The 18,050-nt window shown below is 47.6% G+C and overlaps 1 protein-coding gene across 4 annotated transcripts in view; it reads left to right on the top strand.

Moving 5' to 3' along the window:
- The window catches only part of LOC119373951 (CLK4-associating serine/arginine rich protein), a 46,789-nt gene extending 29,820 nt beyond the window's left edge, over positions 1-16,969 (top strand). Inside the window, exons 14-21 of one of the 4 annotated variants that reach the window (XM_037644012.2) lie at positions 3,169-3,321; positions 3,708-4,043; positions 8,070-8,109; positions 11,931-12,030; positions 12,844-12,902; positions 13,644-13,690; positions 15,038-15,241; positions 15,766-16,969. In XM_037644012.2, coding sequence (XP_037499940.1) covers positions 3,169-3,321; positions 3,708-4,043; positions 8,070-8,109; positions 11,931-12,030; positions 12,844-12,902; positions 13,644-13,690; positions 15,038-15,241; positions 15,766-15,871 — 1,045 coding nt within the window. In that variant the 3' untranslated portion in view covers positions 15,872-16,969. Of the gene's footprint in view, positions 1-3,168; positions 3,322-3,707; positions 4,044-8,069; positions 8,114-11,930; positions 12,031-12,843; positions 12,903-13,643; positions 13,777-15,037; positions 15,242-15,765 lie in introns of those variants that run through there. The other 3 variants (XR_005180029.2, XR_005180030.2, XR_007414341.1) reach the window with 3 other exon arrangements.
- The last annotated feature ends 1,081 nt before the right edge of the window (positions 16,970-18,050 follow it).

The following is an 18,050-nucleotide window of genomic DNA, read 5'->3' as shown; positions in this document are numbered from 1 at the left end:
ACAAATAACGATGATGATGAGTCTACGCCGACGCGATGGCAGAAGTGAATGCCATCTCGAAGGCCTTGCTTTCGCAAGCAATTACGTCATACACGCCATGTTTGTGCAATACAAATCTCAAAGGCTATGCTTTTGTCAATAGTAAATGCCAATCTCGAAGGCCTTGCTTTCGCGGGCAGTTACGTCATAGACGCCATCTTTGCAATTTGAATCTCGAAGGCCATGCTTTAGTTTGCATCAATTGAAGGATTCTGTTGCTTGCGCCTCTCATGCGGCTAATATTACGGTCAAACGAGGCCAAGCTGCGTGAAAATGCGCCATGGCCGCCCTCTTTGGTAGTCACTCGGTCGGCTCCGGGCGCACTTCGCGACGTATCATACGGGAACGGTCCGACAGTTACGACGTAACAGCGGGGTTCCCAATACATTGTATCCTATGGGAGCTATGCCGGGACCGGCGGAAAACGACGTAACAGCCGGGAAAACGCAGCAGTGAGGAACGTAACAGCGGGGTTCTACTGTATGATGATTTGCCAGCTTTCTTGTATTCATGCTGTCATTAACATAATTAACAGTCTTGATTGCAATTGATCATTGAATCATTTTTATAGGATACTAAGAGCGGCTCTCATCATGGCAACCTATTCCTTCCTCCTAAATAACAGGCAGTTATGGCCAAGACATTGGTGGAATAGGAATTCCTTAGCAGTTGTATTCAAGACGCGAACTGGGCAGATATGAATTCATCTCCCTGTTTCACTCGTCAAGCTAATTTGTAAACCTCGCCTGCGATGCGCTTCATCATTCACCCGGTCGCGGACACGGTTTTCTGCAAGGCTTTTATTTTTTCAGATGATTCATGAGCGCTTACGGCGATACCAAGCACGGCCCCAAGCGCGCCTAAATTGCATCACCAGTGCTTTATTTCACCTCTAAGTGCTCGGCCGCATAGTCCGGGAAGTCGGCACGCGATGTGCTGGGTGGCGGCATTTGGTGACGATGCGCAATATGCCTAAGTGCGGCGACGAAAAATAGGCGCGCAACGTGTTTGGTCTCGCATTGCGGGACGCCGACGCGCTCCCGCTGCGCGACGAGCTTGGCCGTGTTGTCCACTGCCGATGCGTAAAATGACCACCCGCTGTACCAAGAAGCCGGCGGGGGATGCGCTTCGTTCCTTGCGAAGAAGCACACTGCCGCGAGTCCGCTAACGCGTTGCTCTTGCCCGCAAAGTTCGTGGTTCGTCTCGCGTGCCGACGCCGTGAGCGGAGTTAGGCCTAGTGACGACTCCGAGCAGTAGACGCGCCGGTCGCGAGTACAAAGAGTCGTCCTGCGATCATCTTCGTCACAAGTCCACGACGTCCGAAGTGCGCACAAGCAGAACCTCCAACCAGGGATCCGACGAGTCAACGCTAGAGAGTCGGTCCGAGACACTCGTTTGCGATGTTCGCTACGAGTGCGGCGCGCCATCGTAATCCCACCGAGCTTCCGCTAGTAGCTCCAAACTAAAACGTAGTTCTTGTTCAAAGTTATTGTCGAGCCGTGAACACAGAGCGATTGCGAACACGCAACGAAGTAGCGCGACTTTCGACAGCCATGAGCTCGAGACGCATGAGCTGCAGACGACGATCTCCCGGAGCGAGCATCGGACGAATGGCGAGGCGCGCTGGGGCAACATGGCGGACGCGGCCAATCGGAGGGCTCGAAACGACCTTCGAACATTTGCTTTTTGTGCGCTTGTTTTCGAAGGGAGGAGCCAGCTGCGGCGGGGAATTTGAAGATGGAGAAATGCGCTTTCCGTTGAGCCCAAGATATCGGCGCCCGGTGGCGTCGTTGCGGAGCTATGATTTTTTGAAAATCAGTGTTTTTTTGCGATTTCCCCAATAATTTTCGCCACCTCGGCAGGCGCAACAATTTTTTTATAGCACTTCTACGCGGTTTTCGGTGAAGATATTTTGGAATCGGTTATAAAAAGGGCTACAGAAACTGAAAATGTGATTTTCAAAAAATCGATTTTTTTGCCATTTTTCGCGATACGAAAGCCGCGTCCCCCCTTAAGAGAGTGCACCGTCACGCTCTGCGTGGCCCACCCGCGTTATCGTCTCGAGTGGTCGGTGATGCTCAGTCGGCTGCCGTTTTGTACAGTAAAAGCTCGTTTAGAATAACAGAAAGCTGAGCTAGTTGGTAAGTATTCATTCTAAACTAAAAAGACAGAGCGTGCAAACGCGGACACAAGAAAGAAGTAAGGCGTTTGCGGTGTCCTTACTTCTTTCTTGTGTCCGCGTTTGCACGCCCTGTCTTTTTAGAATGAAAAGCTCGTTTATTTGAACTGAAGGGCACTATAAAATTGTTCGAATTCAGTGGAGTTCGAATTAGTGGGCGGGCGCTAGAATGAACGGACATTGCACCACATTGCATGGGCGGAACCCAAAGAAGCCGCCTCTGGAGTCGTTATCGTGAACTTGGAGCTAGTATACGTTTGTGGCAGATCATTTCGTAAGTTAAGTTCATGGAGCTCTAACAGCAAACGGAATTAATTCATCATTCGAGAACCAAGCACTGACAGGCATTCATGTGAGCAGTGAGCCTTAATGTCGCGATACTTCGCGCTATTTATGCTCCAAAACATGTTTATTTACATGGCATAGTTGACCCAATCAAGATTAAAAATGGTTTGCATTTACTTGCGTATCTTGCATCACGATTCCATGAGCATCGTTTGTAGCTTGCCCAAGAGCTCCAGCACAGCGTCTGAATTCTCATCTGCTGAGAAATGCTGCTGTTTTGTTGTTTGTATCTCTAGTAAATTTATCTTGGTTTGGTTTTCCAACATATTGCGATCACAGTAGTCGCATATCACATATTGTGATCACATTCCACTTCTCATAATAAAACCTCTGTGCTTTGTGAACTGTGACAATGGTGGATAAGCTTGGTACGGATACCGTTACGTCTCCCAGCAGTATCGCAATTTAACTGCTGTTAGTATTCTTAGAAGCTGGATTGGATGTGTCAATTTAGCGTGACATGTGCAGCCTTTGTGTTTGTTACGTTTGTTTAGGGAGTAATCCCACCCTTGGGTAATGATGCCTCGGGGGCCTTTGGGGTCTATGAGCTGAAACAGACTGTCCTGAACTTGTGTCTGTTGGTTATCTCGGTTATTTCCTTCTAGGTCATCATCTGGTGGCAGGGTTCGTCGTAGAAGCCGCAGCCGAGGTCGTGCGTCGTACCGTCCCAGGCGGGGTTCCAGGCGACGGTCGCGGTCACCACGACCGAGCTCGCCGCGCCACCGGGGTCGTTGGACTTCGTCACGTAGCCGGTCAAGGTGCGAGAAATAAACAGACCGTTTTTTCTTGTATTATCCAGTGATTTTTTAGCTAATCTTAAAGGGACTATTATAGAAAAAAAAACGTGTGCTTTCTGCTGGTACGGCACACTTTTGGCTGCTGTTAATTCGGCTTTTCAGTTAGATCCTGGGTGGACGTCCTGGCCAGCGTTCGTGCATTACTTTGGGCTAACGCTTTCGATATTTCGATCGTGAAACCGGTCTTCACCGAATAATTTGAACTTCACTGGCAATAGTATGATGGCCCTTGCGCCATTAAAACCCACATATCATCATCGTCATGGCAATAGTATGCATGCATAAAGGCCTACTCCAGGCTTAACAGGCCAGTGAACAACAAAACCAACTTGGTGTTAACAATCCAGGTCGCGGTCCAGGCACTGGGGTCGTGGCCGGAAACGTTCCAGCTCATCTCCGAGGTCGCCCAAGGGTCACGACCGGGAGCAGAGGTCGCGCTCGCAATCTTCGCCGCCGCCGGCCCCACGCAAGTTGCCCAGCCCGCCCCGGAAGTCCTACTATCGTCACAGCCTGTCACGGTCGCGGTCCAAGTCGCTGACCAGCAGCGACGACGAGGATAAGAAAAAGAACCGCTCGCGCAGCAACAGCAGCAGCAGCAGCGAAGGGTCCCGGGGTCAGCAGGGAGGCGCGGCGGGTGCCAGCAACGGTACTCGTCGCAACTGGCCGTCGGCGGACGCGGTGAGGTGAGCTGGCTTTTGACATTATTTTCACTGCTTGGCCTGACCGTGGCAAAAAACGGGAGGCAGAATCTTGGGGTTTCATCTAGTTATACTAGGTTACAACCTCAGAAAAAAAGTATTGGCTCCGCCCACACAACCACGGCGCACCCGCTGTTCACCCGTGAAAGACAGTTGTGCTAGCTGGTTTCTGCTCGAACCGCAAGTACTTTCTCTCCGCTAATTAAACCCTACACATATTAAGAGCTAAAGGTTCGTCATTGCTACTTCAAACATTACGTTTCACTGAACAGCGATGTCAGAATCCCTGATGAAATTTACTAGGACGTTCACATTTCCGACCTAAAACAAGCAAGACAGACGTGTGTCTGTACGGGAAAGTCAACTGTCTGAAGCACTGTAGAAGTGCTTAACGTCACATAAATGAGCAAGGGCTATTGGACGGAACACATATGCAAATTATCCGTGGGAGGGACAGCGATGGCTGTGGGAGGAGCTGACATTTTTTCTTAGGTTGTAACTGACTATTGTGTGGATTCATGTCTGAGGAAGCGTTGTGGTGTAGAGGACAGAACGCAAACCAGAGTTCTTCACTCATACCAGTTGCGAAACTCCCATTCCGAAACTTGGACATGCCTGTGGGTGAATTTGCGGAGAATCGAAATGCAGCGTACTACAGTAAAAGCCCATTAATTCAGATTTTGTGGGACCGGATAAAAGTTATGAATTAACAAAATGCTGAATTGTCGAAAGTATCAAGAAAACAATAAACAAGTGTCTAATACATCAGTGCATTATCATTTTCTGGATGAATACGTAAATCCAGTACTTATTTTGCGTAAAAATAGTGAGAAAGCTGCAGTAGAGCAAGAGCATGACGCTTTTTCGCATGAAATCAGAGTACTGCAGCAAAAGTGACGAGGAGGGCTTTGCACGTGATAGATGAAGGCCAGAAAATTGTAGAACTGCTGCCCTTTGTTGTCATTATTTTCTTATCACGGTGGTGTTTGGGATGTTTTTCAAGAGATTTAGGGCTGTGCCCGCATAATCGGGAGGTTTTCTCCCATGCAAATCGGAGAGTTGGCGGGCGTGCGCATCCCCGTTGCGAGGCCTAGCTCCTTGGCCAAGACCCTCCGCTCCTCTTTCGGTCCTGTTCGATTTCGAGGCCATGACTTGGATCGACGTGTTAGGGGACAGGTAAACTCAGTACGATACTGCCTCGAATTTCAACGCATTGAAGAGGGAGAAGTGTGTGACGCCAGCGCCATCTGTAATCTAGACGTGAAGGCACACGAAGATGCATTTAGGGCTTCCAAGATTCGCGCGCACAATCTTGCAGGCTATGATGCGGCACGGTGCGCATGCCGTGCATGATTGCCGCGTCTTCCGCGACAGCGCGGGCAGTACCTGCGCGGTAGCATACGTCGTATCAAACGTCGTGGGGTGACAATCGGTTTGCAACAACCATACTCCATTACATTGTGGGGTAATGGGCCTTAGTCGGGACCACAAAAAAACTTCCTATGTCCTGTTCGAGCCGTGATCGTATCACCGTGGTTCTACTGCAACTTGTTGAAGATTTCCTCTCCTTCATCTGCTTTGTCCCGCAAGATACCGAGCCGTTTCGTTTTGTGCCCGAAAAGCAAATTTCTTTCTGTAGATCTACCACTGGGGAAAAAGAAAAAAGGAACCTTAGGCACTTTTATTGTGGTACCAAATAAAAATCGACAAACAACAAGACAAAAATATTTCTTTGGCTCGTTTACACCGTGCTTGAAGTCTTACGTGAAGTTTTCTTGCAGTGACAAGGCTTGGTTGTAATGATATTGTGCTGGTGTTTGTCACAATAGTCACAGGTAGGTCGAGGGGCGAATGGGAAAGTAAACATTGAACTTGTTATACATTCGTTCAGATCAAGTAAATATCTATCTTCTTTTTTTGTTTCATTTTCCAAGTGAAGCTAGTTATGAGTTCGACTTCGGTGGCAGTGGCGTAGTACGTGAAAAACCCAGTGCCGGCTAGCGTACAGAAATGCAGCCCTCGAAGGTGCGCTGGTCACATTTGCATTTGTATGTGCCGTTTTCCAATAATTGATGCTCTCTCAATCGTGGACTTGTTGGCGAGCAGCCGTTTCTGATATGGCAGTCTCGTCTTTTATCAAGGTGACTTCTAATCTCACGTTGCCACATTTCATTGTTGCCTGGATATGAATGCATGCCTGTCGTTGCCTGTAGCAACTGAAATGTTGTACTGCTAAGCACATAGATGAAGGCCCAATTTTCGCCATGGAGGAAGAAAAACGTTGGGAGCATGGTGCAATGCGATGGAAGAAGAAAGGAAAGTAGTGCGTCAGGCACGCACATGCAAAGCTCCACTTGCTCCCCATTTTTCCCGGTAGGGCAAGATCTTCTGAACTTTTGTTATTAATGTTGTCCCATATAGCACTGCTTGAAGTTCAACACGCGCCTTCTATCACATTACTCAATTTAGCGTAGAGCTGTCTTAGAGTCGCTCAATACACTTCTTTTAGCGTTCTCACACTTAAGGCACCTTGCAGCACTTTTTGGACACAGTCAGAAAACACTGCTAATCTGTTGTCTTGCAAACATGCGAGCCAAACGTTATTGCACCACCTGCAGCAGGGGGATTACAATTTCATCTCAACAGCAGTGAAACAGCGCTCACTGTTCCCTCGTTCCCTCAATGAACAATGAAGCGGACGTTAGTAGGCATGCGCGAACCTTCAGAACTGCGTCATTGTAATCAGTGATCGCGTCTAGCACGGTTTTGTCTGTAGCGTTGTGGCAAGCAGCATTGCTTTGAGTCGGTGCGCGTTCGATGCATGCATACTTTCGTGGTCGCCCATGATGCGTCGGCACGACTGCATTTGTGTTCACAGAGGCTGCGGCAGAATGTAGTTACACTTCGACTAGGTGTGCGCTGGCCGCGTGAGTGCCTTCATAATGCCGCGGTTGTCATTCATCGCAGGGCTAGTGACGCCGAGTGGTAGTTTTGTTTTGAGCGCTACGTCAAAAACATGGTGGGAGTTCTTGAAGAACGATTCTACCGTGGCCCGCACGCGCATCAAACCTACCGGCAGCATCATGGTGTATGGGCGATCTGTCGCCGAGAATCTCAGTGGTGAAAAATTTACCGGGATGTGCGTGTAATGGCAGAAAGCATGTCTCTGATGAAGACACGGGTGTTGCGACGCAGCCGCACAGCTCTGGAAGTCACGAGCCAACAAGAAATCGTCAAGTTACTAGCGGAATTGCGCAGCAATCCTAGGCAAGCTTCTTTTCCTTATGCGGTAGCACTCGCGAAAACTTCGTTGAAGTGGAAGTATCCAGGAAAAGTATTGGTTGTGACGAGACATTTTTCGCATTGTTTTCTATGGGAGGCTGACGGGGAATCAAAGTTTTCATTGTATCAGACTTCGTTATAGCGGGATTCGACTGTACTATTCAATGTTGCTTTGACTTCCTTTGAACCAGAAAGAATGACATTTGTGCCTTCTTTGTTTCAATAAAAAAAATGTTGTGCAGGTTAGTTGGGTCATGACAAACATGCTCATTTTTCTCTATAATGTGTGATATATACTATTCGAATTCGATTTGAAATTATTACACCAAATCACTATTCGCTTCAAGCCTAACATTTACTATTCGCACAAGCCTAGAAAGAACAACATGAATGCGATCAGGTTAACAGATATTTAATTACAATTTAATTAGGATTAGTTACTATTAAACACGTAGGTCAATGTAGTATGGCATCATTTTTCTTGCAACAGAATACTGAGTGCCTTGAAATGATGTTGAGTAAATTTGATGCATTTACAGACAGTTCTTCATTAGTTGCGCATAAAAGGGTTAAACACTGTCATGCCGCCATGCCACTTCCTGTTATAGATCGGGAACACAGTTCGTGTGGGGATGAACGATCTTGAACTTTAGTGTGACTTGTTAGTGCAAGACTAAAATAAATTTTTGTCGTGGTAATAGTTCTCGCCGTCTCTCCCTTCTCTTGCAGACCCAACGTCTCTGTGGGTAAACCAGGTCCCGCCTCCAAAGTCAGTAAGCTCTTGGTCTCACTTTCTCTTCTACTTGAAAGCTACACCCCCCTCCCCTTTCCCCCCGCCCACAGCCAGTCTAAAACAAAAGAAAAGGAAAATAAAAAAGGAACAAGATTCGCCTCTCTGGACTTTGAAAAAGCCCTCAAATTACATTAGTTGAACTCTATTAAACTGTGCTGAAACGATGAAACCAACTTCAACTTATAAGAATTACGTCTTCCGACATGTGTTTCTATCACCGTGCCTTGAGTGGTGTTGATGTGGAACTGCCGCCAAGTGTGAAAAAGATTCACTCTTCTATGTTAGACAGGTGTGGTATAAGGTGTGCTATAAGTGCCACATTTGCTCCTGTGTTCAGTTTTATTGCCACAAGAAAGGTCTTGTGGTAAGCAAGAAATTGGATGTTTTGTGTGCGCAGAACTCGTGTTTTGAATGCCACATTGCCATGCTAGTACAGTGAAAGCTCGTTAATTCACACCTCATTAATTCGAAATTTTGGATAATTCGAAATGGTCGCCGCAGTCCGGTCCGCAGTGCATAGGAGACCATGTGTAAAACGATTCGTTAATTCGAACAGAAATTGCCGCCTCTGTTGATAATTCGAAGCGCGCGCCGCCGAGCGTCATCATCGTCAAACACTAGTGGAAGCTTTTATGGCCGAACGATAGGTGGCACGACCGGTTTTTTCGAGCTTCAAGTGGCCTCCGAGCAAAGGGCGAGCAAAGTATGGCCTCCGAAATCCAGGGAGCAATTTTTTTTTTTTCCGTAGCCCTCCCGCTATCTCAGCGCCTGGCGCCACTTGTATACGCGGGACCCACGGGACGCTGAGGAGTCGGCGGAGTAGTCCTAGCAGTTCTAGGCCGCACCCGGCAGCGTCACTTTGTTCCTCGAGCACGTTGTTCGTTCGCGCCGTCAAGCCGTCTTATTCCGCATCGAAGTTGCAAGATGCCGCGGGGAAACTACTGCGCGAAGACTGTCAAGGAGAAGGTGGAGATTTTGCGAGAGGTTGACCAAGGGAACTCGAGCAAATACGAAATTGCGAGGAAGCACGGCATACCTCCGAGCACGTTGTCAACCTACATACGCAACAGGACGGCCATTGAAAACGCCTATGAAGCCGAGGATTTTGGCGCCAGTCGAAAAAGGCTAAGGACAGCGAAGTTCCCGGAACTGGAGTCGGCTTTGATTATCTGGGTTAAAGAAATGAGAGCCCAGAGTATCGCATTGAGCGGCCCTATCATCATGGCCAAGGCAGCCGATTTCGCCCTGCGCTTGGACATTGAAGACATTGTCGCCTCCGAGGGATGGTTTCATCGTTTCAGGGAGCGGCACAACCACGTATTCCGCACGTTATCCGGTGAGGCAAAGGAAGTGGACGCCGAAACATGCGCTACTTGGAGAAGCGACACCCTGCAGCAGTACTTGGAGAGCTACTCACCACAGGATGTGTTTAACGCTGACGAGACAGCGTTATTTTTCAAGTTGCAGCCAGACAAGACGATCACATACAAGGGAGACAGCTGTGCCGGCGGCAAGCGCAGCAAAGAGCGTGTCACTGTTCTGGTCGCCGCAAATATGACCGGTACGGAAAAGGTTCCCCTTTTTGTGATTGGCAAAGCACTCAAGCCACGGTGCTTCAAAAACATTCGGTCACTGCCGACGGAGTACGCCGCAAACAAGAAAGCCTGGATGACAGGTGACCTACTCAGGAAGTGGCTACTGAAATTCGACAGGCGAATGGAACTGGGCGGCAGACGCGTTCTTCTTGTCGTCGACAACTGTTTGGCGCACAAAGTCGACGTTGAGCTGAGAGCAACAAAGTTAGTGTTCCTTCCAGCAAATACGACTGCGGCCCTACAGCCAATGGACCAGGGTGTGATAAGGAACATCAAGTGCTTTTATAGGCGTCACATGCTGGAGAGAATTATTTTGTGCACGGGCGACAGGAAGGACTCCGGCATTACGCTGCTCACTGCCATGCACATGTTGGTGCGCGCATGGGAACAGGTGACCGCGACCACAATCGCAAACTGTTTCCGCCACAGTGGATTTGCAGCTGGAAGTGCGCAGGATAGTTGTGACGTCGACGTGGACGGGCTGAGGAGCTCATGCCAGTGGCATTGCGCGACACTCTTCGGGGCGCACGTTTTGCCAATTATGTTGAAGTTGACACCGGTGCATCGGTGTGTGGTGCCCTGACTGATGAGGACATTATCGCTCAAGTAGCCGGTGCGCAGCCTGTTGCTGAAGAGCCAGAAGGTGAGGAAGACGAAGATGACGAAGCGCCTGTGCGCCCGTCAGCTTCTGCGGTGATGGAGGCACTTAATGTGGCGCCTCTCTTCTTCAGCTTTGAAGGGGGTGAAGAGGATTCCCTGCGCCGCGTCCGCGCGCTGGAACAGAGAGCTGCAGCTGTGGCATTCAGAGAAAAGAAGCAGATTGTCATCACCGACTTTTTTGGCCAATAAATATTCTTCGTGCCCCCACCCCCGAAATCCACCCATTTTTGCTCACTTTCATTATTTCGAATTTTGTTTAATTTGAAATTGCTCAGCGTTCCCGTGGAATTCGAATTAACAAGCTTTTACTGTAGAAGGCTTCCAAAAGTGGAAATTTCCAAAAGTGGTGTCATTTAATGCAGATCTCTTGAGACAGAGTGCTGCCAGGTCTCAAAATAAAAATGCACACGCAGAATGTAGCAGAACGCTGTACAGCAGACACAAATGACAGAATGGTGATAGCAGCGCAGCGCGAGGATACCGGAATCAGAATAGGATGTTTGCGATGTCGATGCGACCCCCGCAGTTGAGCAGTGCCTCCAAGGTTGGCATTTGCAATTATAAATCTCCGAGGCATAAAGTCGTGATCTAAATGAAGCCTCATAGTTCGTTTTTGATCTCTGATGCCATACTTTGTATCGTCTGGGTGCCGGAGGAGATAATGGCGGCTGATTCGGCGTGTGTGACAGTCTCGGATAGGGTCTGGATTATCGAATGTAGGGCTGGCGACTGTCCAGAATATTGTTCGTCTTTACACATTACTTCTGTGGGGCCATTGGCGGTGCCACACGGCTGTCCGAATGACCGAGCATGTCTGAATTATCGGTGTCCAATTTATCGGTCGGTGACTGTACTACCTTGTGCTTGCTCCGTCTTCATGTTTCATCTGGCGTCTAGGAAGTTTTGTGAATGTCTGCTACTGGACTTCCAGCATTCATAAGTCGTAGACAGTGTTCGTAAGGGATCCTTGTGCAGGTGTATATTTGTAATGTGATCCATGTTGATACTGTGATGCTGGGTTGTGTGTTTCGTACTATGCTAAGCATCACATCATGGGACCCAAAAGCAATTTTAACAGATTTGATCCCAATGAAATGGTACTGGAATGGACTACGATGACACACTAGCACGTACATTGTAGTAAGCAAGTTCTGGAACAGAATGAAGGCAATTTAGATGGTATGTCTGTATGTCTGTGTGGCAGCAAACAGCTGTTGATGATAAATGCTACCTCTTCCCCCCCCCCCCCCCCTTGACCCTGTTACCTCTCTGAAGGTACACACAAAGTTGCACAGCAACAAGATGTAGTCTTAGTTGCTAGGAATAAAAACAAGTCGTAGCTCAAGCCACGTTAGGAAAATGGCTACAGCTCTTTTAGTGGAACCAAGTTGTGTTTCCAGCAGCCCGTTTTGTCGTTTCTTTTTGTGAGCTTGTGGCTCGTTGCACGCTTTTGATGGCGGCGTGAACGAGTGCGCGGTGTGTGATTTCAGTGGCGGCTTCTGTGTGACTGATTGTTGTTGGTGCCCCGTTCTTTGTTTCTAGACACCTGCAGGTGCCGGTTCGGCGGCTGGAGGTGGAGCGGGTGGTCTCACGTTGAGGGAGAAGCTCAAGCGGAAGATGCAGGCTGCCCTCAACAAGCAGTGTAAGCGATCCGCATTGTTTTCTTTAACCTCAAAGGTGAATCAGCCAGTCAGTCCCATAAGTGAGTTGACAAATCCTAGAGCGTGTCCCAGGTAATGGTAGACAAGCCATTGAAAAGATAGTTAAAAACTTATGAGTGCTTATATCTGAGAAGTGTTTTGTCTTGGGTCGTCTTTCGTTACCAGTAGCGGTATTTCTGTGCAAATATTATATACCTCCTGAAAAATCAGCTAAGCAGCAGCTTAATAAACTAATTAGATGCTGTTCACTAGGCAAGTCGACATTGCATCCGGAATCCTATCATTTGTTTTTGTCCTTTCTTTTTTTTCCTGTCTGCTCCTTGCGGTGTAATTTTAGAGCACAAGTTACTCGTGGCGCACGGATTACAAAACCTGCCACATGGTTATGCATCTGCAAGCCATAACATTTGTGACGCCAGAAAGAACTGAACACATTAAGGCCGAACCCCTTTATAAGAGGCATGCACCTGGGAGTCGTTACTGCCCTTATATGAGGCGTCTCTTATAAGTAGGGTACCGTGTTCTCATTTTCTGATCAACTCTTATTTCGATGTTCGGCACAGCGGATTCTCCTGTAACCAGTTGTCTCTTACATCAGTGTTTTTTTATAAAGGGCTTCAACTGTACAAGCTTTCCCGACGTCAGCAGGGACATCTCGTACATCTCTACTGCACACCTCAGAATACAAATGATTTCACATGCTGCAACAGATCTTGTTACACACTTCTTACTTGTTTTCTTCTTTTTTTTTCTCTCTCTCTCCCTTTTGCTTCAACTTTTTCTTGACCCTGTAGACAAGGCCGACAAGCGGGCTGAACGGGAAAAGCAGGACAAAATTCAGCAGGAACGCTGGGTAAGTGTGCTCTCGGGCATCTTTCCTTATCAGCCATTCCACTCTTGCACCAACTGTGCGAAAGTGTGCCAAATTGAATTTACTGCGTCATCCTGGTAAAATGGTGTAAATTGCGCCAAGCTGCGTCGAAGTCTCGGCTTATACGGTTTTTACCGCCAGAAATCGCACTGTTGGCCTGTCAAAACATGTGCAGCTTGATCTTGGGACAACTGAAGTCACAGCCACGGATCAAAGATTATTCCGCTGCAAGCGGCATGAGCGACTCGGCACCGTCGTTAACAGTGAAGTCTGCTGAAGAGCAGCGTGTGGAAATGCTCCTTGCCTATTGCGTTGCAAGGAAGGTGTAGCGCAACTATGGGTGCAGTGCATCCGGCCAGTCTTGGCCAAAAAAGGAAGAGCTGCGTGGCTTGAGGCACACGCCAGAAAAATGGGAGAAGCGTGCAACCAAGAGTGCGTGTTGGTTCTTCGCGGACGCTACTGCCGCAGCTGCCACCCTTTCATCCCTGCATCTCTCTCGTTCCAAGTAAATGCAGCAGCGACGTTACGGCTGCCCTCATGTTGCCCTCTTCAGCGCAACAAGGGTTTTAGCGGTGCGGGAGAGGGCGAAAACGGGGGGTGGGAGGGACCGTCCTGGCACATTACATGGCGAGGAACCTTTTGTACCGTGCAGCTTCGCTGGTCATGCACCTTCATGGAGTGCAGTGGCTTATGAACTTTCTTTTTCTTTTCTGCACCCACCAGGATCGGGCCGAGGAGCTGCGGGGAATGGCCCTCCGTCTGCGCCAGAGGTAGGTCCGGCATCTTTTCTCGAAGCGCTCCTCCTTCGCCGAAAATCTTCCCGTTGGACGGGCCCGATCCAATGATGACAGAGATGGTAATTGTGCCCATCGTTGCTCTGTGCCAAGCGCAGAAGCCATGACCCCCCATCTCTCTCTACGCGTTGTCACCGCCGACTGCTAGAACACCACATCACATCATTCTCCGCGTTTTGGTTTTTACGTTTACCTACATTTCGGTTGCTATAGCTTGCTGATCTGCCGGGGTTGTTTACATTAGAGGGTATCTTGCTAGGATAAACACGATTGGGCATTGATTTTCACGAGTGTTGAATTGGTTCTCTGTTCATGAGAGTTGAAAAGTTTTCTATCGTACGTTGTGAGACTGCTTCTTTGAAAACCCTCATTCCATTGTAGCACTTTCTCTGTCCGACTATGCCACTAATGGAACCAACCTCACACACCCATCAAAAGAACATGCCACTCGTAACCAGTGTTTGCGACAACCTTTTGATGTGCTGGATGCAGTTCTGGCTCTGCGTAAAAGGATACTTGGTCGTGGAAGCTTTTTGGTTGGTGAGGAACAGCAACAGTGAAGTTTATTAGCCTTAGGTGTCTGAACAGAGGTATCGAAAAACCTCAGTGAAGGGTTTCATGTTAAGAAGGTGATACAAAATAGCAGGAAATGGTCGGTGTAAGAAGATTCGGCATCAACCAAACAGACGTGAGAGCTATAAAGCAGTCTGTTTTGCTCTAATTAAGTTGTGCCGCATGCAAACACATTCTTTACATTCTATATTAACTAGAAGTGTTCTAGATTACCGTCATTTATCAGTGCTTATGGAATTGGACTTTGGGTGTGTTTACAATGGAGAGCTTCACGGTTCGTGTGAAAGCCACTCCGGTCAGTAGGATTGAAACTAGAGGTGCTGGGATTGCTTAGACAGACCAGAACGAAATTAACTTCAGTGCGTGGGTGGCAGGCAGACAAGTGGTACGTGAATACTATCTGTCATTAATATCACACACGCACACAGACGCACACACACTAATCATTTCAATATCTACATCATCACACTTTGATATAGTACTTTACAGATGTGTACTTCTCCTATCAACGATCTTGCTATTATCGGTACTTGGCTTATTATTGGAACTTGAAAGGCATGGAGTCACTTCATTTTACTCACAATTCAGCTTGGTGCCACTTTCACGAGGCACACTTTTCTTTTGTGCGCGTACTTCTTTTTTCCAATATAAACCAACAGAACTTGGTGCAATTGAGATGCACACGATGCCGATTTAGCTATGAGCCTGCGTCCACTGGCTGACTTCGTTTTTGTCGCCGGTGCCACCTAGGGAACGCGAGAAGAGGCACAAAGAAAGGGACGACTACGACTACGATCCGGATGGAAGCCGGGACGGCCATGATGGCTATTCCAGTCGCTCTGGTAGCCGCTCGCGAAGCCCAAGCCGCAGTCCTGAGCCCCGGCCCCCGGGCGACTCTTCATATGCGCCCCCTATCGAGTACTCCAGAAATCCGACGTACTACTCTCGACGAAGGTGGGTGGGCATTGTGGTCTTGTGGCTTCCAATTTGAAGCACCTTTCCATGTACAGCGTTAGTGGATTGAAATGCAGCAATTTAGGGATATGTAAGGCACCTACTTTAGGTTCCTATGTCCTCAGTTCGTGTCATTTTAACATAATTTTGACTCTGACACTTATATCAAAGCCAACAGCACCTTTAACGACTGGGCTCGTTGTGACACGTTGTGGTTATCTTAATAAATTGCACATTCTAGGTGTTATCCTAAAGGTCTTGATGTCACATTTCAGTCCATGTACGCTATACAGTGTGATGCACTTTTTGTAGGGAGCAGTGTGTTTTCTCTTTTTGCATACCACAAAGCGTTTCGTTGAGTGTACCGTATTGTACGATAACCTGATAACAAAAATATTGGCGTGTAAATACAAAGCAAAGCAAACTAGCCAAGAAATCACAAACTAAGAGAGCGACAGCCGTTTCGGTCGCAATGTATGAATTTGACATGTAAGCTTAATTGCTTGAATTTTCTTTCTAATTAGGAGTCGATCAAGGTCACGATCTCCACCGCAAGACTGCCACCGGTCGCGACAACCACCATCGTCGTCTTCGTCGTGGTCGTCGGCCAAGGCGTTGGTGGACTACTGATGCTTTTTCGAAAGGCGCCAAACTGGTTTTGGTAAAGGCTGGGGCACCTAGCCTTCCGAAGCCTAGAAGACACGGATAAAGATGCACTTCGTGAAGTGTGCGATGAACTTCGTAAAGGGACCGATGAGCTTCGTGAAGTGCGCAACGAACTTTGTGAGGTGACCGAGTGACCTTAGCGCTGTCGGGAGGGGGTTGGCCACACCTGGCATCATCAATTATGTAAAGAAAGAAGTGGTTTGTATGGAGGCGTGGTGCAAGTCAGCCGCGCTGCTGCACACTTGAGAACTCTTGGGCTCATGAGTGCTTCATATGCCTTTTTCTTTTCTTTTTTTTTTTCTTGTTGCCCATGTTCTCTTGCCTGTTCCGTTGTCATGCTATCGCACAAAGCCTTTGGGGTAATTACCCGCAGCCAATTAGTTTAGAATAAGCAGCGGCTCCAGTATACAGAAAATGCAACGACAGAATAATGGGGACATTAATCTGTTTCACCAGCTCTAATTGCCAGTTCGTTGTTGGCAATTTGCAGAGGACGGTAATGTTTTTTTTTCCAGCTTTTCTTTCAGCTGCTGATAATGCCTCTGGCGTAGCCAGGTGTAGTTAACAGTTTTGTACGTGCTTTTGCCTCGATTTAATGACTGGCCGCCAGCAAATTTTTCAGTCTTGTGCGAGAATATTTGTTCCTAAAAGTGCTACCCTGACACTGATGTGCGTAGCATGTGTACCATGCTTGGTAAATCTAAAATTTTGAACTGTCGGCGTTACTGTGTCGCTTGCATGGCATTTGACAGCAGTGTCGGCAGAGTTTTCACTTCTGTTTAGTAGAATGAACTGTGCAGTTTCTTGCCACAATAAACGCACATCGTACATTACGTGGCAGATTGTATGCCAGATGAGATGGGAAACCTCTTAGCGAGATATCAATATAAAGATGAAAATGTAGGTGACGCTTCTTCTCCGGTGGCTTATTGTGTATTCTGCTACCACTTCTCATACGTGTAGAAATTTGTGGCATTTTTTTTTGTCTGACCTTTCCTGACGCACATGTTGTTGCCTAATAAATAAGGTTTTTCCCCTTTTGCAACCTTTTTTTAGGTATTTCATCACCTAAATGCCTGAAGATTTTGTTAAAGTATCCTTTGCTGAACAGCGGGACATGCACAGCCCACTTTTCACAGTGGAGCTGTTGAGTGTTGAGGTTACCGTATTTACACAATTGTAAGTCGACCCCCGAAAATCGCACATCAAAAAAAAAATAATAATACGAGCGCGAGCGCATTTCATAAAGAACATTTATTTACGATGTCGCCGAAGAAAACGAACTAGAATTTGGGTATCCAAAGGTGACTTCACGGAGTGCTTCATAGCTATGCAAGAAAGCTAGCTTCGCGGCAGTACGAGGGGATCATTTTTAGAAAATTATCCGCGAATCGCGTCTGAGGGTGCGGGTTGTACACGAGAAAATACGGTATATGTTACAGGTAGAGCCGGAATGTAAACATAATGTCGTAACCATGCCACAGCGTGCCTGATTTCTCGTTTGCTCACAACCGCCCTTACAACCGAAACTAGTTGTGATTTTGATTGTAAGTCGACCCCCCCCCCCCCCAACTTTGGATTTCAAGTTTAGATAAAAGGGGTCGACCTACAATCGTGTAAATGCGGTATTCCCCGAGGAGCGTTCGCAGTTCTTAGAGGGTATGTGCCAGAGAAATATGACATGCTCCACTACTCGCCACTGGTGCACTAAAAATGAAGTCTGTGGGCAAAAGCATATGTGCCATGGGGAGAGAAAAAAAGAGAAAAAGAAATGAAAAAAGAAAAAAATTCACTGACTATTACGATACTCTCTAATGCGAACTCTGAGCGCAGCTGTTTAGGTGTTTTGATCTTGCAATAAGTTGAGGCAAACAATTTTAGAGAGACATGTATGTAGGTACAGTTGCATACCGCTCTTTATTTTCCACAGTTCTTTCTTCAAGAAACACTCCTCTGCCAGTCTTTCGATTGTAACGAAGGAAGCTTTGTAGTCGGCGAAGTGAATAGAGATATGTTCGACTTGCTGCACCAATGCTTCGTTCTCAAAGACGAGGTCTATGGATGTGTTATGGAGAAAGACTGGCTGAGGGTATTTTGTATATAGGTACACGGTTTACCATAAGAAGAGAACGCCGTGAGTTCC

Source organism: Rhipicephalus sanguineus, chromosome 11 (genome assembly GCF_013339695.2).
Source record: "Rhipicephalus sanguineus isolate Rsan-2018 chromosome 11, BIME_Rsan_1.4, whole genome shotgun sequence".
In the NCBI taxonomy this organism is placed as follows: domain Eukaryota; kingdom Metazoa; phylum Arthropoda; class Arachnida; order Ixodida; family Ixodidae; genus Rhipicephalus; species Rhipicephalus sanguineus.
The sequence above is the reverse complement of the archived record's forward strand: the minus strand, read 5'-3'. Positions and strand labels throughout refer to the sequence as shown.